Source organism: Schistocerca nitens, chromosome 6 (assembly GCF_023898315.1).
Source record: "Schistocerca nitens isolate TAMUIC-IGC-003100 chromosome 6, iqSchNite1.1, whole genome shotgun sequence".
In the NCBI taxonomy this organism is placed as follows: domain Eukaryota; kingdom Metazoa; phylum Arthropoda; class Insecta; order Orthoptera; family Acrididae; genus Schistocerca; species Schistocerca nitens.
Genome location: NC_064619.1, coordinates 655,384,259 through 655,407,291, shown reverse-complemented (window position 1 = coordinate 655,407,291; position 23,033 = coordinate 655,384,259). Strand labels below are relative to the sequence as shown.

Here is a 23,033-nt window from a genome sequence, read left to right as displayed (position 1 = left end):
TTAGTAGCATTTGTACATTTAGGGAACGTCTTTAACAGTTTTGATTGCAATACGTTCTTTGAAATTCTGTAGGTATCAGAGATGAAATAAATGGAGTGAAAGGTCAGTGACCAGATTGCAATTACAAGAACCGAAGGACGTAAAGGGAAGCAGTAGCTGAGAAGAAGAAGACGGGGTTGTAACGTGTCCCTGGTGTTATTCAGTCTGTACATCGAGCAAGCAATAAAGGAAATCAACAAAAAAACCAGAAAGGAAATAGAGTTCGGAGTGAAACAATGGAAACTACACTCCTGGAAATTGAAATAAGAACACCGTGAATTCATTGTCCCAGGAAGGGGAAACTTTATTGACACATTCCTGGGGTCAGATACATCACATGATCACACTGACAGAACCACAGGCACATAGACACAGGCAACAGAGCATGCACAATGTCGGCACTAGTACAGTGTATATCCACCTTTCGCAGCAATGCAGGCTGCTATTCTCCCATGGAGACGATCGTAGAGATGCTGGATGTAGTCCTGTGGAACGGCTTGCCATGCCATTTCCACCTGGCGCCTCAGTTGGACCAGCGTTCGTGCTGGACGTGCAGACCGCGTGAGACGACGCTTCATCCAGTCCCAAACATGCCCAATGGGGGACAGATCCGGAGATCTTGCTGGCCAGGGTAGTTGACTTACACCTTCTAGAGCACGTTGGGTGGCACGGGATACATGCGGACGTGCATTGTCCTGTTGGAACAGCAAGTTCCCTTGCCGGTCTAGGAATGGTAGAACGATGGGTTCGATGACGGTTTGGATGTACCGTGCACTATTCAGTGTCCCCTCGACGATCACCAGTGGTGTACGGCCAGTGTAGGAGATCGCTCCCCACACCATGATGCCAGGTGTTGGCCCTGTGTGCCTCGGTCGTATGCAGTCCTGATTGTGGCGCTCACCTGCACGGCGCCAAACACGCATACGACCATCATTGGCACCAAGGCAGAACCGACTCTCATCGCTGAAGACGACACGTCTCCATTCGTCCCTCCATTCACGCCTGTCGCGACACCACTGGAGGCGGGCTGCACGATGTTGGGGCGTGAGCGGAAGACGGCCTAACGGTGTGCGGGACCGTAGCCCAGCTTCATGGAGACGGTTGCGAATGACCCTCGCCGATACCCCAGGAGCAACAGTGTCCCTAATTTGCTGGGAAGTGGCGGTGCGGTCCCCTACGGCATTGCGTAGGATCCTACGGTCTTGGCGTGCATCCGTGCGTCGCTGCGGTCCGGTCCCAGGTCGACGGGCACGTGCACCTTCCGCCGACCACTGGCGACAACATCGATGTACTGTGGAGACCTCACGCACCACGTGTTGAGCAATTCGGCGGTACGTCCACCCGGCCTCCCGCATGCCCACTATACGCCCTCGCTCCAAGTCCGTCAACTGCACATACGGTTCACGTCCACGCTGTCGCGGCATGCTACCAGTGTTAAAGACTGCGATGGAGCTCCGTATTCCACGGCAAACTGGCTGACACTGACGGCGGCGGTGAACAAATGCTGCGCAGCTAGCGCCATTCGACGGCCAACACCGCGGTTCCTGGTGTGTCCGCTGTGCCGTGCGTGTGATCATTGCTTGTACAGCCCTCTCGCAGTGTCCGGAGCAAGTATGGTGGGTCTGACATACCGGTATCAATGTGTTCTTTTTTCCATTTCCAGGAGTGTACATTGGGCAATGAAACATATTTGCTGCGGTTATTTTCTTAGTTTCATTAGTTGTTTGATCAGCTTATGTGTACCATAAAAGCAGTAAAGAGCTTATTCGGTGTTTTGGAGCCCTTGCACGTTATCCCCACCCGCCAGGCGCAACTTGTCAAGTTACCGCATAGCGGGGAGCGCGTTGGTAGAGCAGTTCTGTTGGGACGTTGCAGCGGCGCGGCGACACGCCGCCGCGGCTGCCCAGCAAGAAGCAGCGCAGCCAGTCGCTGACGCCGGCCGACTCTGCGGGGCAGCTGTGCCGGCAGGCGTCGCGCGGCCAGGGCGGCGGCTACCAGCACCAGCACCAGCACCAGCAGCAGCAGCAGCAGAACCACCAGCAGCCGGCGGCAGCGGGAGAGCGCGCCAGCAGCGCCGACGGCGTCATCCAGACGGGCACGCTGGGCAGGCACGACCCGCCGCCCGCCGCCAAGTTCTCCACACACTCGCTGCCGCGCTCCGCCGGGCTCGCCGGCAAGCACCAGGTCTGTACCTCCTCACCTCAGCCCCGTGCCTATCAAACCTCTTCTAACCGATCGACTTCTTTGTCTCAATCGACTAGTTGTAGCGAGTATTCAATTGCAGATGTATGTAATTAAGCAGAATAAGGCGCTGCCGCCGGCATCGCCTATATAAAACAAGAGTCTGGCACAGTCGTTACATCGGTCACTGCTTCTACAATGGCACGTTATCAAGATTTAAGTCAGTTTGAAGATGGTGTTATAGTCGGCGCACAAGCGATGGGACACAGCATCTTCGAGGTAGCGATGAACTGGGGATTTTCCCGTACGACAATTTCACGTGAATATCAGTAATCCGGTAATACATCAAATCTCCGGCATCGCTGCGCCCGGAAAAGATCCTGCAAGATCGGGACCAACGACGACTGAATATAATCGTTCAAATTGCTGCATATTTCAGTGCTGGGACATCAACAAGTGTCAGCGTGCAAACACTTTGACCAAACATCATCGACATGGGCTGTCATAGCCGAAGGCCCACTCATGTACCCTTGATGACTGCACGACTGTTTGATGAAAGAGTTTTGATGAAAGAGTTTCATTGCGGATGCACAGCCAACGTCCGAACACCTACAGGAATAGAATGAAATGTTCACTCTACAGCGGAGTGTGCGCTGATATGAAACTTCCTGGCAGATTAAAACTGTGCGCCGGACCGAGACTCGAACTCGGGTCCTTTGCCTTTGCAAAGGTCCCGAGTTCGAGTCTCGGTCCGGTGCACAGTTTTAATCTGCCAGGAAGTTTCACCTACAGGAATCATAAATCTGCTAGCAAGGGGTTAATGGGCGGGTGTCGATGCGGTGCGATGGGCGAGAAGTTGAGAATTTGAGTCTGACGGAAAGCGTGTGCGGATGCTCGAGGCGGATAATGTAACCGTCGAGTCCCGGTCCGGCGCAAATTTTCAATTATCGTTTTCGCTGTGCTGCAGTGGACTGTGCGGCTGGAAGTCGTTACTACCTTCCTCTCTCTTTCGCATACCGTTTCCTTTCCATTGCTTTCACCCCGATTATTTACGAATGGAATGGCCTATGGTATGTGCCACTGCAAAACCGGGCAAGCGTGCTTGTGTCGTCACAGAAGTCTCTTCATTTACTCTCTGATTTCAGTAGGAGCGCTGTTGAAGTGTGTGATCGGTTTGGGCAGCAGTAAAGAGGAATTACGAGCAAAGTTTTAACAGATTGTAAATCGTAGTCTGGAGAGTTACGTGCCTAGTAAGTTCATAGAGGATGGAAAGGACACACCATGGTTTAAAAACGAAGTTCAGCGGATTCTGGGGAAGCAGTGGCTGTGGCACTCTAGGTCCAAAAGGGGACTCACAGATGACGACAATCGAAGGTTAGTAGAGATTCTGGCATGTGTGAAAAGATCTGTGCGCGAAGCATACAACATAACCACCGTCACACCTTAGTAAAAGATCCGGCAGAGATCCCAAGAGAATCTGGTCTTACCTAAAATCGCTAAGCCAGTCTAAGGCTTCCATTCAGCCACTTGTTGACCACTATGGTGTGGCAGTTGAAGATAACAAAACGATAGCCGAAGTTTTAAATTTTACGTTCAAGAAATCGCTCACACAGGAGAACCGTACAAACTTGCCGTCATCTGACATCGGACAGACTCCCGTATGAACGACATACAAATAAGCATATCTGGCGTAGAGAAACAACTGAAAGATTTGAAAACAAATACACTCATGCTCATAAATTAAGGATAATGCTGATACAAGCTGAAACAACGCTCTGGTGGGCGGTTTACGGGTTTAAATCACCTCGGGGTATGATCAAGCGGTGCATTTAACCTCCGGTCGTCACACGGTGGCGCTGGCAGCAGTCCACATACGCAGAGGCGTGTTGGTGCATGTCAGAGTACGGTGCAGCGAGTAAGTATGCAGACGTTTTCAGACGTGCTAATGGTGACTGTGTGTTGAAAATGGCTCAAAGAACACACATTGATGACGTTATAAGGGGTAGAATACTAGGGCGACTGGAGGCTGGTCAAACACAGCACGTCGTAGCACGGGCCCGCCGTCTGCCATTAAGTGCGATCTCAAGATTATGGCAACGATTCCAGCAGACAGGAAACGTGCCCAGGCGCTACAGTACGGGACGTCCACAGTGTACAACACCACAAGAAGACCGATATCTCACAATCAGTGCCCGCACAGACGGCCACGGAGTACCGCAGGTAGATTTGCTCGGGACCTTACCACAGCCACTGGAACAGTTGTCTCTCCAGACACACAGTCTACAGGCGACTGAACAGACATGGTTTATTCGCCTGGAGACCTGCAAGGTGCATTCCACTGACCCTGGTCACAGGAGTGCCTGTAAAGCCTCGTGTCAAGAACACAGTACATGGTCATTGGAACAGTGGTCCCAGGTTATGTTCACGGACGAATCCAGGTATTATCTGAACAGTGATTCTCGGCGAGTTTTCATCTGGCCTGAACCAGGAACCAGATACCAACCCCTTAATGTCCTTGAAAGGGACCTGTATGGAGGTCGTGGTTTGATGGTGTGGGGTGGGATTATGATTGGTGCACGTACACCCCTGCATGTCTTTGACAGAGAAACTGTAACAGATCAGGTGTATCGGGACGTCATTTTGCACCAGCATGTCCGCCTTTTCAGGGGTGCACAGTGTCCCACCTTCCTCCTGATGGATGATAACGCACGGCCCCACTGAGCTGCCATCATGGAGGAGTACCTTGAAACAGAAGATATCAGGCGAACGGAGTGGCCTTCCTGTTCTCCAAACCTAAACTCCATCGAGCACGTCTTGGATGCTCTCGGTCGACGTATCGCTGCACGTCTTCAAACCGCTAGGACACTTCAGGGGCTCCGACATGCACTGGTGCATGAATGGGAGCTGCTCGATCACCTGATCCATAGTATGCCAACCCGTTGTGCGGCCTTTCTACGTGTGCATGGTGATCATATCCCATATTGATGTCAGGGTACATTCGCAGGAAACAGTGGCGTTTTGTAGCACATGTGTTTCGGGACGGTTTTGTCAACTTATCACCAATACCGTGGACTTACAGAACTGTGTTGTATGTGCCCCTATGTGATTATCATATTAGCGCCAGTTTGTGTAGTGCCACGTAGTGTGGCACCACATTCTGCAATTATCCTTAATTTATGAGCATGAGTCTAAATCACCAGGTCCAGATGGAATGCCAGCTCGATTTTACAAAGAGTACGCTATATCATTGGCCCCTTACCTAGCTTGCTAGCACAAAGACCCAAGCGACTGGAAAAAGGCGCAGCTATAAGCGTGTGCAAGAAAGGTAAAAGAACAGACCTGCAAAATTATAGACCAGTATCAGAATGCAAAATCCTTGAGCATATTCTCAGTTCTAATATAATAACTTTCTTGAGACTAAGAAGCCTATGTCCACGAATCAGCATAGTTTGAGAAAGCATCGCTCATACTGAGACCTATGGATGAAGGGCAACAGGAAGACTGCATATTTCTAGATTTCCGGAAAGCATTTGACACGATGCTCCACTGCAGGCTGTTAACCTAGGTACGAGCATATGGAATAAGTTCACAGATATGTAAGTGGATCGAAGACTTCTTAAATAATAGAACCCACTATCATGGCCTGGACGGCGAGTGTTCATCAGAGAAAGATACACTACTGGCCATCAAAATTGCTAGGCCACGAAGATGACGTGTTACAGACGCGAAATTTAACCGACAGAAAGAAGATGCTGTGATACGCAAATGATTAGCTTTTCAGGGCATTCACACAAGGTTGGCGCCGGTGGCGACATCTACAACGTGCTGACATGAGGAAAGTTTCCAACCGATTTCTCATACGCAAACAGCAGTTGACCGTTGTTGTCTGGTGAAACGTTGTTGTGGAGCCTCGTGTAAGGAGGAGAAATGCGTACCATCAGGTTTCCGACTTTGATAAAGGTCGGATTGAAGCCTATCGCGATTGCGGCTTATCGTATCGCGACACTGCTGCTCGCGTTGGTCGAGATCCAATGACTCTTTGCAAAATATGGAATCTGTGGGTTCAGGAGGGTAATACGGAACGCCGTGCTGGATCCAAACGACCTCGTATCACTAGCAGTCGAGATGACAAGTATCTTATCCGCATGGCTGTAACGCATCGTGCAGCGACGTCTCGATCCCTGAGTTAACAGATGGGGACGTTTGCAAGACAACAAACATCTGCACGAACAGTTCGACGACGTTTGCAGCAGCATGGACTATCAGCTCGGAGACCATGGCTGCGGTTATCCTCGACGCTACATCACAGACAAGAGCGCCTGCGATGGTGTACTCAACGACGAACCTGGGTGCACGAATGGCAAAACGTCATTTTTTCGGATGAATCCAGGTTCTGTTTACAGCATCATGATGGTCACATCCGTGTTTGGCGACAGGACGGTGAACGCACATTGGAAGTGTGTATTCGTCATCGCCATACTGGCGTATCACCCGGCGTGATGGTATGGGGTGCCATTGGTTACACGTCTCGGTCACCTGTTGTTCGCATTGACGGCACTTTGAACAGTGGACGTTACATTTCAGATGTCTCACGACTCGTGGCTCTACCCTTCATTCGATCCCTGCGAAACGCTACATTTCAGCAGGATAATGCACGACCGCATGCTACAGGTCCTGTACGGGCTATTCTGGATACAAAAAGTGTTCGACTACTGCCCTGGCCAGCACATTCTGCAGATCTCTCACCAATTGAAAACGTCTGGTCAATGGTGGCCGAGCAACTGCCTCGTCACAATACGCCAGTCACTACTCATGATGAACTGTGGTATCGTGTTGTAGCTGCATGGGCAGCTATACCTGTACACGCCATCCAAGCTCTGTTTGACTTAATGCCCAGGCGTATCAAGGCCGTTATTACGGCCAGAGGTGGTTGCTCTGCGTACTGATTTCTCAGGATCTATGCACCCAAATTGCGTGAAAATGTAATCACATGTCAGTTCTAGTGTAATATATTTGTCCAATGAATACCCGTTTATCATCTGCATTTCTTCTTGGTGTAGCAATTTTAATGGCCAGCAGTGTAAATCGTCAGGAGTGCCCCAGAGAAGTGTGGATGGACCACTGTTGTTCTCTATATACATAAATTATTTGGCGGACAGGGTGGGCAGCAATCTGTGGTTGTTCGTTGATGATACCTTGGTGTACGGTAAGATGTCGAAGTTGAGTGACTGTAGGAAGACACAAAACGACTTAGACAAAATTTCCCGTTGGTATGATGATAGCAGCCAACCCCAAATGCGAAAAAATGAAAGTAATGTGCATGAGTAGGAAAAGCAAACCTGTAATGTCCGGATAAGTATTACTAGCGAACTGCGTGACACAATCAAGTCAAATATCTGGATGTAACGTTTCCAAGCGATATGAGATGGAACGAGCAAGTGAAAACTATGGGAGGGAAGGCAAATGGTGAGCTTGGGTTTATTGGGAGAATTTTAGGAAAGAGTGATTCACCTGTAAAGCAGACCGCATGGAGGACGCTGGTGCAGCCTATTCTTGAGTACTGCTCGGGTGTTTGGGATCCGTACCAGGTCGGACTGAAATAAGATATCGAAGCTATTCAGTGATAGGCTTCTCGATTTGTTACCGGTAGGCTCGAACGACACGCAAGTGTTACAGAGATGCTTTGAGAACTCAAATGGGAATCCCTAGAGGGAAGACGATGTTCTTTTCGAGAAACACTACTGAGAAAGTTTAGAAAACCAGCATTTGAAGCTGACTGCCGAACGATTGTACTGGCGGCAACATACATCGCGCGTAGGGACCATGAAGACACGAGAAATTAGGGCTCATACGGAGGCGCACAGATATTCATTTCTCCCTCGCTCTGTTTGTGAGTGGAACAGGAGGGGGAATGACAAGTAGTGGTACAGGGTACCCTCCGCCACGCACCGTACGGTGGCTTGCGGAGTATCTGTGTAGATGTAGAATGTCCCGACAACATTGTCGACACCATACGAAGGAATATGGAAGCGTGTTACAATGCACAGTACCGAACGTTCCCCGGCAGCAGATTTTCATTTCACAAATCTCCAAAGATGTACTTTTTTTTCTTTTATTAGTTTGGTTACTGATTTGTTTTTATTTCACAGTCATTTCTGAATTTACTTCCGTTCCCTGCTCCTTTGGAATGTATGCCATTCTGAGATATGCTTGTGGTGCACACAATTCTACACAAGTACTGACGCGTTACGTAACCGATCTTCTTATCGCACTTGTTCATTACTGTACGTCTACTAAAGTGACTGTTGATGGATTCATATGTCAAACTGAAAATTTGGTGACCGCAGAAATGTTAATGTGCATCATTGAGGTGAAGCCGTACCCCTCTGCCAAAATATCGGAGATTATTCACGGATATTTTCCGAGTATTTTGAAAGAAGGGGCTCATGTTCACCGGTGATTTTTTACAGAGTGATAATGTAATTATGTATTATTTGGATTGCTATCTACAAAACTGAGACACCCTGTGATGTGAAATGACCAAAGCGTACAATACAGAAGACATAGTAATGCCCTCAGACACGTGAAAAAGTACTATGATGTGGTTGCCGTCGGTGCATCTAACAAGGGAACCTCCCCATCGCACCCCCCTCAGCTTTAGTTATAAGTTGGCACAGTGGATCGGCCTTGAAAAACTGAACACAGATCAATCGAGAAAACAGGAAGAAGTTGTGTGGAACTATGAAAAAATAAGCAAACTATACAAACTGAGTAGTGCATGTGCAAGATAAGCAACATAAAGGAGAGTGCAAGGTCAGGAGCGCCGTGGTTCCGTGGTTAGCGTGAGCAGCTGCGGAATGAGAGGCCCTTGGTTCAAGTCTTCCCTGAGTGAAAAGTTTACTATCTTTATTTTCGCAAAGTTATGATCTGTCTCTTCGTTCACTGACGTCTCTGTTCTCTGTAATAAGTTTAGTGTTTGTGTTTTGCGACCGCACCGCAAAACCGTGCGATTAGTATACGAAATGACGTGCTCCCCAATGGGAATCGAAAACATTTGATCGCAAGGTCATAGGTCAACCGATTCCTCCACAGGAAAACACGTCTGATATATTCTATACGACACTGGTGACGGCATGTGCGTCACATGACAGGAATATGTTGTCGACCCACCTAACATGTACACTTGGCGAATGGGTAAAAAAATTCTTCTACCTTGCCCGATTTAGGTTTTCTTGTGGATGTGATAATCACTCCCAAAAACGTGATGAAAACATAAGAGTTTGTCACATGAACTGAAAATAAAAAATTAAACTTTTCACCCGAGGGAAGACGTGAACCAAGGACCTCTCGTTCCGCAGCTGCTCATGCTAACCACGGGACCACTGCGCTCCTGAGCTTACCCTATCCTTGTTGTTGCTTATCTTGCACATGGACTACTCAGTTTGTATATTTTGCTTATTTTTTCATAGTTCCACATAACTTCTTCCTGTTTCCTCGATTGATTTGTGTTCAGTTTTTCAAGGCCTATCGACTGTGCCAACTTATAACTAAATCTGAGGGGGGTGCGATGGGGAGGTTCCCTTGTAAGCAAAGCATCAATGCCCCGTTCTCTCAGTGCATTAAGTGAAGCGACACACAGAGTACATATTGGTCAATTCTTCATCAGTAAACCTATCCACATTGTTGTGTATACTGTTAATCTACAGCTAATACTGCTGGAAAAGCAAATGCGAGGCAAAGCAAATGCACGCTGCAGGGTGAATAGTGTTTCTGTTGTCAGCGGCAACTACCGTAAGTGGCTCGAAAAGGTTTGTCTCCAAACAAGACGCACTGTGCACACCTTCGGTATTTGAACTGTAATGCAGGTATTTTCAGTGCAATACGGATACAGAGATAAATGGGGTAGGAAATCAAACAAAAAGCAATTACTCTCTAATGAGCCAATGGAGACTAAGGGTCCCTCATAAACGTTCAGAAAACGACCCCGAACAATCTACAAAATGCAATTTTGTTAAATAAAGACGTGATTGGAGACTTGTGGCTGTTATATGAGACAAATTGTTGACGGTGTACCTCTGTCGTTATTTTATGCAACTTTGTGGTACTATAATTTACTGAATCCCATGTATTTGTTTCTGTCTGCATTTAATGTCCTAGATTCAATTGCACATTGACAATTCGTTTAGTGACTGAACGAAAATGGTTTCCAATGCAGTGCAACGTTTGTGACTGTGAAAGTAAAAACATCCTTGGGAATGTATTTCATTGCAAGAAAACTGTAAGAACAAACGCGCCAGATGGGCATTTCATGTAAGTTGCACTCCAACACAAATATGTAGTGCACCCATTTGATTACAAGTTTATAATAGTGAATTATTCTTTATCCTAGGGCAAATCACAGGAGACCAGTGTATAATTTGTTTCGATGAAAGGGTGAAAAACCGTCTGATGATGAATTGTGAAAAATTCGAAACCGGTAATGATATGTTAAGTAAGCTAAAACCAATTTGTGGCTGATTGCTGTACACCATTAACAACTTGCAAAACTTTGTGTATTTGGGTTCATCCTGTATGTGCAGGTATTTATTGAGATTAGCTTCAAAACCTAAACAGACCTACAGTAAATGTTAGTAAATTCGTAATTTTGACAAAATTGGTTTTAACCTTCAAGAAATTCTTACAAGCCATGATACACAATGCCAGTAATAATAATGATAATAATAATAAATTTTGTGGAATGTGGCGTGGCGTAAACATCTCCGAAACTGAATTCTTGCATTGTGGAACGAAATGCCCTGCTCCTGAGTACTATCGCTGAAAGCCACAAAACAGCGAAGTTTGCAGAAAGCGAATGTTCACGTTAGGTTGTTGGTTTGCGATAGCGGGGGTGGCCCAGTCTTCCTCAACAGCCGAAACCAGTGAAGGTAGTCACGTTGGACGTTGATGTCTGGAACGAATCGACGTTCTAACTCACCCCACCGGTAATACCTTAACCTGAGAGCGGGACTTTGAGCTGGACAGTTCGTTTCCGGTTGTCCACAAAGCTTTGCCTCACAGATTCTGCTTTACGAAAGGGTACAGCGACATGCTGATACAGCCAATCATCGTTTCCGAACTGTTACTGTACTGTAAGCAGTGCACAGTGCTGTGAAACGTCTTCATGTCCTTCCGCATTTAGCGTTTTCTTAAACGCAAAAAGGGATCACGCCCTAAACATGAAAAACACCCACATACCGTAATACCACCTCTTCGGTACATCAGGGTCGGCACTACATATGATCGCAGGTAACTTTCTCCGGGTATCCACCAAACCCAAACCCTCCCATAGGATTGTCACTGGGTATAGCAGGATTTCTCGAAATCAATCGTTTACCTTCGTCCACTGTCCATGCCATCGCTGTTTAAACTACCCTGCGCGTCTCTTCACATTGACTGCCTTATGAGGAGCTGCTCGACCTATGTATCTCACTGTTGTTAACTACCAAGGCACAATTATTGTGCTAACTGGACTATAGGTAGCCTTTTGGAACAGTGATTCCTTCGGCTGATTTCGTGCAATTTTTTACAACCCCCTGCCACAATCCTCGACGGTCCCTGTCCGTCAGTAAATGAGTTCAGCCTGGTCTTGGTGTAGTTGTGGTTGGTGCTTCGCGTTTCCAGTCCACATTCACGCCACCAACACTCTACTTGGGCAGCTTTAGGAGACTTGAAATGTCCCTGATCGTTCTGTTACTCGCGAGGGAAACTCCCATCGCAACCCCGTCAGATTTTGTGGTAAGATGGTTCAGTGGATGGACCGTCAAAAACTGAACACAGATCAGCGTGAAAATAGGAAGAAGCTGTGCTCAACTGCGAAAGAAGAAGGAAAAATAGAAACGGCGAACCATCCAAGCCCCAGATGTGCAATATTTGAACAGCAACAGCGTCGTGGTTATGTGGTCACGGACTCTGAAGAGGGAGATCTGTGTTCAAACCTCCTTCGTGCCCTATATACTTCTTTTTTCCACAAAATTATGAACCGTTCGTCCGGTCATTGACGTGTCTGCTCACTGTATTGAATTTTGTGTCTGTGTCGTGATGTAACGTCCGTTTGCAACAGCGAGGTATAAGGAAGGGACATCCACAAGCACGTACCTCCTATTTCTTCTACACAAGTACCACATGTTATGACTCTCGAGTCCATTTCTGTAGGTTTTGTCTCTTCCTTTTTTGCAACATAGTTCTCACCTGTTTGTCTATGTAGCATCTCAAAATGGCTCTGAGCACTATGGGACTTAACTTCTGAGGTCATCAGTCCCCTAGAACTTAGAACTACTTAAACCTAACTAACCTAAGGACATTACACACTTCCATGCCCGAGGCAGGATTCGAACCTGCGATCGTAGCGGTCGCGCGGTTCCACACTGTAGCGCCTAGAACCGCTCGGCCACCCCGGCCGGCTGTAGCATCTCACCTGCTGTCACTGTTTACAACATTTACTTGCGACAGTAATAGATTCTTACCACGTGCCTCATATTCTATAACCATTGTATACTGTGGCAATTGCCACGACTACAGTAGAAGAACAGACACGTCAAATAACCGCATGGAAAGTTCGGGATATTGTGAAAAAAAGAGGCACAAGGGAGGTTTGAACATGGACTACCCGCTTTGCAGTCCAACCCCGTGGCCACATAACCACGACGCGGCGATTCTTGTAGTTCGCTCAATGTATGTTGGCGGATAAGTCTCACGTGCATCTGTTGCTTAATTCCGCACGACGTTGGGATGACCGGATACTTTTGATCGGTAGTATAAACTGGCCTTTGGTTTCGTGCAACGTGCGGCAACAGAGTCGCAGAACACCAGCGTACCAGAAGTGCAAGGCCCTGGTTGCGACACAGAAACAGAGAACTACAGCAGCGCTCCAAGTGGCGTGGCAATTAACTTTGAATGAGAGAAATATGGCGCGTAAATTCGTATTACTGCTTTTCGAAATACGAGTACCAGATGGTAATACTTTTTATTTGTACTTAATGGGTGGGTCTGGTAGTAAACTGCATTTATTTGCAAAATCTAGTGATGCAATTTCGACCGTGTGACTTATCAAGTGGAAATTATGTCCCTGATTACGACCTTCTTGCGCGTATTGCACTCTTTGAACTGCAACGCAAATATGTTGCTCGTAGTCTGCTTAATTTTTGCTCTCGTACGCAATACTTGGTCCGGTAAATGATTCCGTATTTGGTTCGTCAAATGATAATCTGTAGACTCAAGTCTATTTATCACTGCTTACGAATCCGTGTGTGAACGCTCGAATTTAAATGCGCTATAAGTATACTGCGCGTATCCTACGTTATTTTTGTTACCATCCGTTTTTCATAATTTCGCATTTAATGAAATGAAATTAAAAGAAATGTAATGTGGCGAGGGCCTCCCAGCGGGTAGACCCGATCGCCTGGTGCAAGTCTTTTGATGTGCCGCCACTGCGCGTCGATGAGGATGAAATGATGATGATGAAGAAGACTACACAAACAACCAGTTCTTCAGCGGAGGAAATCTCCAACCCAGCCGGGAGTCGAACCCGGGCCCACAGCGTGACAAGCCGGCGCGCTGTCCACTCAGCTACTGTGGGGGAATTCGCATTTAATGGAGGCCACCGAAATTTTCATTGATTTCTGCTAAAAGTGCTGATTATAGTGTCGTGTGACTAGGGCCTCCTGTCGGGTAGACCGTTCGCCGGGTGCAAGTCTTTCGATTTGACGCCACTTCGGCGACTTGCGCGTCGATGGGGATGAAATGATGCTGATTAGGACAACACAACACCCTGAGCGGAGAAAATCTCCGACCCAGCCGGGAATCGAACCCGGGCCCTTAAGATTGACATTCCGTCGCGCTGACCAATCAGTTACCGCGGGCACGTTAATAACATGTGAAAACATTTGCGTAATTAGTGTCGCATTTTTAACATGTGCAGGGAAGAATGCTTTGTCACTAAAACTACAAAGAGCAGGGCTCCCTTATCTACATCTGGATCCACACTCTGCAAGACACTGTGAAATGATGGCACTCTGTGACAAGACGCAAGCAGAATTACACACTCATTCCGTGACAGATATGATGAAGTCGAATACCAATACTGTCGAAACCTGCTCTCATAGAGTTCTCCATGAAATGCAAGAAAGTGCGGGAAACTGATGCAAACAAAAATAACGTATAATAAGAACACTATACTTAGAATGCATTTAAATCGAGCAGTTCACACTCAATTTCGTAAGAAATAACAGAATATCATGCAACGAAAGCAGCTTCTGTTTCATATGAAACGAAAACAAATTTTGAATCTTTCAGTCCACTTAATATTACTGATGAGAGAAGAACGTCATTAGAATACGAGTACCCTATTTACAATGCTATTCAAAGAGTGCACTACACATGAGAAGTCGTGATCAGAAGCGCACTGTGATGAAACCAACTTCTGTTAACCATCAAACGATAATGAACGTGGAAGCAAAAAAAAAAAAAAAAAAAAAATTCAGCCAATAAAAGAGTGAGATGATGGACTAATAGTCTTGCAGCGCTCCAAGTGACGTGGTAGCGAACGGAGGGTATATTACCAGAAGTCCCTACATGATCATACAGTGTGGGATTCCACGGCCGGCACTGACTTCGTTTAAAACTGCCTGGCTGACAGGATGTGGTCTATGCATAAAACTTTCCCCTAACGTTTCTTCTCCGATTGCGGGCGCGACCTTCACGGGTAAAGCGGCGAACTGCAACTAGAACTCGAACAAAGCGCCGAATATATAGTCAGTGCAGAGGGCACCACAGTACATTACATGAGGTCAGTGACGAAAGTATCTCTGGTAATGCCAACATTCTCGATTGAAAGTAATCGATCGTCATTCTGACAGTGCAACATCGACATCTACATTTTATCAAGTTTAACGCCTTCCTCTTTTCTGTTAAATTTATTACTGTGTTTATAAACCTCAATAGCCTCTCCATTCATGCACGCATTGCAGTGCGATGTTTTCAATATGACGTTCGCCTCACAGAATTTTATTTTATGATCACCCTCTTGGTAAACATGTTCCGCGACGGCCGATTTATCCGTATGTCCCGGGCGGCGGTTCCTCTTGCTCAGCCAGACGGATCTTAACACTCTTTTTGTGGCACCAATATAAACCAGTCCACAACTACAAGAAATTTTATGGTTCAAATGGTTCAAATGGCACTGAGCACTATGCGACTCAACTTCTGAGGTCATTAGTCGCCTAGAACTTAGAACTAATTAAACCTAACTAACCTAAGGACATCACACACATCCATGCCCGAGGCGGGATTCGAACCTGCGACCGTAGCGGTCGCTCGGTTCCAGACTGTAGCGCCCAGAACCGCACGGCCACTCCGGCCGGCAAAGAAATTTTATATACGCCTGTTGTAGCCAAAGGAGTGTATCTTTTGATGATCTTAAATATTCTTTTATTTTCCTGGTGGGTCTGAAGATAATGGCCATCTGAATTTTTTGGAAATGTCTGTTATCAAGCGAGGCGACGGGACGTTAGGCCATAGAGTATATAATGACCGTTAGCTTCATAAAGATTCTAACCACCACACCAGACACAAAAGAGGTGTGATTAAGACCTTGGTAGAGCACTTCACTCTAGGAAGAGAATCAGTACAACGAGAAACAGCAGCCGTCCAAGGGAAAGTTTTGCAGCCGTTCATTAACACGATTACAGATCGCATTGGGAAAGTGAAGAGCAAGTATGGTGTGGGCTCTACCTTCAGACGCACCATGGAAGTAAAAAGAATGTTTAAGATCGGGAAATGATACACAACATCCCTTGGCTACACCGGGTGTATGTAAAATTCCTTGTAGTTGTGGACTGGTTTACACTGGTACCAGAAAAAGGAGTGTAAAACACTCGTCTGGTTGAACACAGGAGGAATTGCCGCCTGGGACATAAGGACAAATCAGCCGTAGCGGGACTTGTTTACCAAGAGGATGATCGTGAAATAAAATTCAGTGAGACGAGCGTCATGTCAAAACGAGCGTCGTATCGTCAAAAAATGACGAGCGTCGTATCAATGTAATTCAAATGGTTTAAATGGCTCTGAGCACTATGGGACTTAACATCTGAGGTCATCAGTCCTCTAGACTTAGAGCTACTTAAACTAAACTAACCCAAGGACATCACACTATCCATGCCCGAGGGAGGTTTCGAACCTGCGACCGTAGCAGCAGAGAGGTTCCGGACTGAAGCGCCTAGAACCGCTCGGCCACAACGGCTGGCCATGTCAATGTATATACAGGGTGTTATAAAAAGGTACGGCCAAAGTTTCAGGAAACATTCCTCACACACAAATAAAGAAAAGATGTTATGTGGACATGTGTCCGGAAACGCTTAATTTCCATGTTAGAGCTCATTTTAGTTTCGTCAGTATGTACTGTACTTCCTCGATTCACCGCCAGTTGGCCCAATTGAAGGAAGGCAATGTTGACTTCGGTGCTTGTGTTGACATGCGACTCATTGCTCTACAGTACTAGCATGAAGCACATCAGTACCTAGCATCAACAGGTTAGTGTTCATCACGAACGTGGTTTTGCAGTCAGTGCAATGTTTACAAATGCGGAGTTGGCAGATGCCCATTTGATGTATGGATTATTTTGAGCGGTTCTGGCGCTACAGTCTGGAACCGCGCGACCGCTACGGTCGCAGGTTCGAATCCTGCCTCGGGCATGGATGTGTGTGTTGTCCTTAGGTTAGTTAGGTTTAAGTAGTTCTAAGTTCTAGGGGACTTATGACCTCAGCAGTTGAGTCCCATAGTGCTCAGAGCCATTTTTTTGTATGGATTAGCACGGGGCAATAGCCGTGGCGCGGTACGTTTGTATCGAGACAGATTTCCAGAGCGAAGGTGTCCCGACAGGAAGACGTTCGAAGCAATTGATCGGCGTCTTAGGGAGCACGGAACATTCCAGCCTATGACTCGCGACTGGGGAAGACCTAGAATGACGAGGACACCTGCAATGGACGAAGCAATTCTTCGTGCAGTTGACGATAACCCTAATGTCAGCGTCAGAGAAGTTGCTGCTGTACAAGGTAACGTTGACCACGTCACTGTATGGAGAGTGGTACGGGAGAACCACTTGTTTCCGTACCATGTGCAGCATGTGCAAGCACTATCAGCAGCTGATTGGCCTCCACGGGTACACTTCTGCGAATGGTTCATCCAACAATGTGTCAATCCTCATTTCAGTGCAAATGTTCTGTTTACGGATGAGGCTTCATTCCAACGTGATCAAATAGTAAATTTTCACAATCAACATGAGTGGGCTGACGAGAATCCGCACGCAATTGTGCAATCACGTCATCAACACAGATTTTCTGTGAACGTTTGGGCAGGCATTGTTGGTGATGTCTTGATTGGGCCCCATGTTCTTCCACCTACGCTCAATGGAGCACGTTATCATGATTTCATACGGAATACTCTACCTGTGCTGCTAGAAAATGTGCCTTTACAAGTACGACACAACATGTGGTTCATGCACGATGGAGCTCCTGCACATTTCAGTCGAAGCGTTCGTACGCTTCTCAACAACAGATTCGGTGACCGATGGATTGGTAAGAGGCGGACCAATTCCGTGGCCTCCACGCTCTCCTGACCTCAACCCTCTTGACTTTCATTTATGGGGGCATTTGAAAGCTCTTGTCTACGCAACCCCGGTACCAAATGTAGAGACTCTTCGTGCTCGTATTGTGGACGGCTGTGATACAATACGCCATTCTCCAGAGCTGCATCAACGCATCAGGGATTCCATGCGACGGAGGGTGAATGCATGTATCCTCGCTAACGAAGGACATTTTGAACATTTCCTGTAACAAAGTGTATGAAGTCACGCTGGTACGTTCTGTTGCTGTGTGTTTCCATTCCATGATTAATGTGATGTGAAGAGAAGTAATAAAATGAGCTCTAACATGAAAAGTAAGCATTTCCGGACACATGTCCACATAACATATTTTCTTTCTTTGTGTGTGAGGTATGTTTCCTGAAAGTTTGGCCGTACCTTTTTGTAATACCCTGTAGAGGCTATTGAGATTTATGAAAACCGTAATAATTTTAACAGAAACGAATAAGGTGTTAAATTACATAAATTTTTTATGTCAACGTTGCACCGTAAGAATGACGATCGACCATTTTCAGCCGAGATGTTGGCATTACCAGAGTTAATGTCGTAACCGGCGTGACGTGATGGACTGTGGTGCCCTCAACTAGGGCTGCTGATAAAATATCGATATTTCTTCCAAAAAATATCTATATAGATAGGCGATATATTTTTTCTCGAAATACCAATAACGAAATAGCAATATCGAGGGCTAATATTTTTATTTCATACTGTATTTTTCCGCAATTTTCGGTAAATATCTGAAACTGTACAACATAACTTTACGTTGTCTGCCTATTTTTTGAACTTTTATCACGTCCAATCTTTCTCTTTGACTGTGTGAAGCAAGTATAGGTGGTACAAAAAAGAAGTCCGATTGCAATGTGAAGAAATAGTACACCAGTTGCGTTAAAAAACATTTTTAACGCGACTAGTGTGCTATTTCTTCACATCAGCATTCTTCAAAAGCAGTTGCTGAAAACAGTGAACACCAAGCTAAATGACAAGGTTGGTCTTTGCAGTGGGCGGATACGTGTGAGGGGAAATGCTGACGTAATCGGCGTTCGACGCTACCAACAGAAACTGCAACGTTTAACTTCTCCGCTCACTTTTGACACTACATCTGCGAGGTCAATGGCGTTGGAAGAAATGGAAGGAAAAAAAAAAAGTGAAGTCGACATGAAGTGTTTCGGATAAATCCGATACGTGACGAAACCGAACAAAGGACCCATCGGACACCTTTTATTGTGCGACTTACATGCACTTGCCATTGTTAGCAAAGTGGCTACTCCCAAGCGTGAACGTGATACGTTTCTCTTTCATTTCTCGCACTAAGGGGGATAGGCAAGCTGCCGGTTTATTGATGTACGTGGGGCGTTTTAAAAGCCCGCGCAAAAATAAAAACTACTAACGTGTTTAGGGTAAACCTTATTTAGACTCATACACATCATCGAACGCTGTTCTAATTTGTTGATCCCTTCCGAATAATAGGAATTGTCCAAGTCTGCAAAATAGCTATTAGTTTCTGCAATCACTTCCTCGTTTGAAAAAAATCTTTGTCCCGCCAGCCATTTCTTCAAATTGGGGAACATATAGTAGTCCGAGGGAGCCAAGTCTGGAGAACAGGGGGGATATGAAGCGAGTTGGAATCCAATTTCCCATTAATTTGGCGACCACAACTGCTGAGGTGTGTACTGGTACACTGTCGTGATGGAAAAGGACTTTTTTGCGGTCCAATCGCCGGCGTTTTTCTTGCAGCTCGGTTTTCAAACGGTCCAATAACGATGAATAATATGCACCTGTAATAGTTTTATCCTTTTCCAGATAGTCGACGAGGATTATCCCTCGCGAATCCCAAAAGATAGTCGCCATAACCTTTCCGGCCGAAGGAATGGTCTCGCCTTTTTTGGTGCAGATTTCCCCTTGGTAACCCATTGTTTAGATTGTTGTTTGGCATCACGAGTATAGTAATGCATCCATGTTTCATCCACAGTGACGAAACGACGCTTAAAGTCCTGCGGATTATTCCTGAACAGCTGCAAACCATCCTTGCAACACTTCACACGATTCCGTTTTTGGTCAAGCGTGAGCAATCGCGGAATCCATCTTGCGGTAGCTGTCTCATGTCCAAATGTTTATGCAAAATATTATGTACCCGTTCATTCGAGATGCCCACAGCACTAGCAATCTCACGCACCTTAACTCTTCTGTCAACCATCACCATATCATGGATTTTATCAATGATTTCTGGACTCGTAACCTCCACAGGGCGTCCAGAACGTTCAGCACCACTTGTGCCCATATGGCCACTCCGAAAATTTTCAAACCACTTATAAACTGTTCTGATCGAAGGTGAAGAGTCACCGTAATGTTTATCAAGCTTCTCTTTAGTCTCCTGAGGCGATTTGCCTTTCATAAAGTAATGTTTAATCACCACAAGAAATTCTTTTTCGTCCGTTTTTTGACAATCACTCGACTTCCTTGATTCACACGAATGCGAAACACAAATAAATATACCAATATAGCTTTCCAAAGATGCTACGAACTAAAGATTACCTCCATACGGCCGGTGGTGCCATCTCTCGGACTTTGCACGGACTTTTCAAACGCCCCTCGTACAGAATATCAAATAATATTGGAACACGTGAGGCAATACTGACCCTACGACTTATCTTAGAAGCTAGATTAAGAAAAAGGAAACCTACGTTTATAGCATTTGTAGAGTTAGAGAAAGCTTTTAACAATGTTGACTGGAACACTCTCTTCCAAATTCTGAAGGTGGCAGGGAGCGAAAGGCTATTTACAATTTGTACAGAAACCAGATGGCAGTTATAAAGAGTCGAGGGACATAAAAGGGAAGCAGTGGTTTGGAAGGGAGTGAGACAGGGCTGTAGCCTCTCCGCAATGTTATTCAATCTGTATATTGAGCAAGCAGTAAAGGAAACAAAAGAAAAATTCGGAGTAGGTATTAAAATCCATGGACAAGAAATAAAAACTTTGAGGTTCGCCGATGACATTGTAATTCTGTCAGAGACAGCAAAGGACTTGGAAGGGCGCTTGAACGGAATGGACAGTGTGTTGAAAGGAGGGTATAAGATGAACATCAACAAAAGTATAACGAGGATGATGGAATGTAGTCGAATTAAATCGGGTGATGCTGAGGGAATTAGATTAGGAAATGACACACTTAAGTAGTAAAGGAGTTTTGTTATTTGGGGAGCAAAATAACTGAAGATGGTCGAATAGAGAGGATATAAAATGTAGACTGGCAGTGGCAAGGAAAGCGTTTCTGAAGAACAGAAATTTGTTAACATCGAGTATAGATTTAAGTGTCAGGAAGTCGTTTCTGAAAGTATTTGTATGGAGTGTAGCCATATATGGAAGTGAAACATGGGTGATAAATAGTTTGGACAAGAAGAGAATAGAAACTTTCGAAATGTGGTGCTACAGAAGAATGCTGAAGATTAGATGGGTAGATCACACAACTAATGAGGAGGTTCTGAATAGAATTGGGGAGAAGAGAAGTTTGTGGCACAACTTGACTTGAAGAAGGGATCGGTTGGTAGGACATGTTCTGAGACATCAAGGGATCACCAATTTAGTATTGGAGGGCAGCGTGGAAGGTAAAAATCGTAGAGGTAGACCTAGAGATGAATACACTAAGCAGATTCAGAAGGATGTAGGCTGCAGTACGTACTGGGAGATGAAGAAGCTTGCACAGGATAGAATACCATGGAGAGCTGCATCAAACCAGTCTCAGGACTGAAGACCACAACAACAAATCAATACTTAAATATACAGCTCTAAAACTGGCAGTATATGTACAATATGCAGCCGATATTTTTATGGGCCGATACGTAGACGTTGTTTCTGTCTATATTTCTGTACATCGATACTTATTTCGATATATCGGGGGCTGATGATGACAATTTTTTTTTAAATATTGATATATCGGATGTTTTTAAAAATATCAACGGTCCTGCTCTCTACACTGCCTATATATTCGGCGCTCCCTCGAGTTCTGATTGCAGTTCGCTGCTTTGCCTCTGAAGATGTCTCTCGCAGTCAGAGAGGGAACGTCAGGGGAAACTAAAGTGCATCGACCACGGTCTCCTAGCGCGCGCAACTCGGCGGACTCTTGTGCGGTGAAAGGAATTGGCGCGGTTGGGGGCGGCGGCCCTCGGACAGAGGTGTACAGCTGTTTGTGGTCCAGCAGGTGTCGCCGTCGTCGACGCCGGGGGCGGGCCACGGGCACGCCGTGGCCAAGATGGTGCGCGTGACGAGCGACCCGGCGCTCAGCCCCTGCCTCGAGAGGCGGCGCTTCGGCTACGAGGGCGATGGCGCGGCTGAGGCGGCGGGGGCGGCCGACGCGGACCTGCCCGAGCAGCCGCCGCCCAAGCCCAGCCGGGTGCCGTCGCTGCCGCCCAAGGAGCACGCGGCCGCGGCGGCCAACCACGACGCCCACCACCCGCCCGTCTTCGACAACGGATTGCCGGTATGTCTGCTCCTTCCACCTGATCGATGGTTACAGAGCCAGCCCTCTCTGCCCTGTCCTTCATTAAGTTTCTAACTTAATAATAGTGAATTTTTCGCGCTTGCGCAAACCTCTCTCTGCAGCTCATTCCAGTACCTGCGTCCTACAGGGTGGCGCACGAAATGTGTTACCAATTGTTTGTTACGCAATTTACGACGCACAGCTCTACAGCAGTACCAGCAGGGCTTGGAAAAACAAATGAGTTACGAAATGACGTGTAATTCACGATACTGCCGCTAGGAGACTTTTAAGCAGCAATGGCTGACAGTGAAAGACTGACGACACAGCAACGATCGGCAATTGTGTTACTTTTTAATGAAACGAAAAACCTTGTTGTGACTCAGAGGCGTTTTCGACAACAGTTTAACACACGATGGGTCCCTTGCAAGAAGACCATCCACAGGTTGTACGATAAATTTGAACAGGAAGTAACAGTATTGGAAGCGAACGACCTCGACCTAAGCCTGTTTGTTCGCCGGAGAATATTGAAGCGGTACGAGTTGCTGTACAGAGAAGTCCCGGTAAATCGTGTAGAAAGGTAGCAGTGCAACTGGGAATATCCAGACGCTCCGTTCTACGCATTTTTAAAAGTGCCCTCCATATGTACCCATACAAGATGACCTGTGCACA

At 46.4% G+C, this 23,033-nt stretch overlaps 1 protein-coding gene across 1 annotated transcript in view; it reads left to right on the top strand.

Moving 5' to 3' along the window:
- The window catches only part of LOC126263555 (breast cancer anti-estrogen resistance protein 3 homolog), a 1,210,178-nt gene that overhangs the window by 1,111,890 nt on the left and 75,255 nt on the right, over positions 1 to 23,033 (top strand). Inside the window, exons 9-12 of the mRNA XM_049960647.1 lie at positions 445 to 448; positions 1,915 to 1,986; positions 2,056 to 2,223; positions 22,083 to 22,364. Of these exons, the coding sequence (XP_049816604.1) occupies positions 445 to 448; positions 1,915 to 1,986; positions 2,056 to 2,223; positions 22,083 to 22,364 (526 nt within the window). The remainder of the gene's footprint in view (positions 1 to 444; positions 449 to 1,914; positions 1,987 to 2,055; positions 2,224 to 22,082; positions 22,365 to 23,033) is intronic.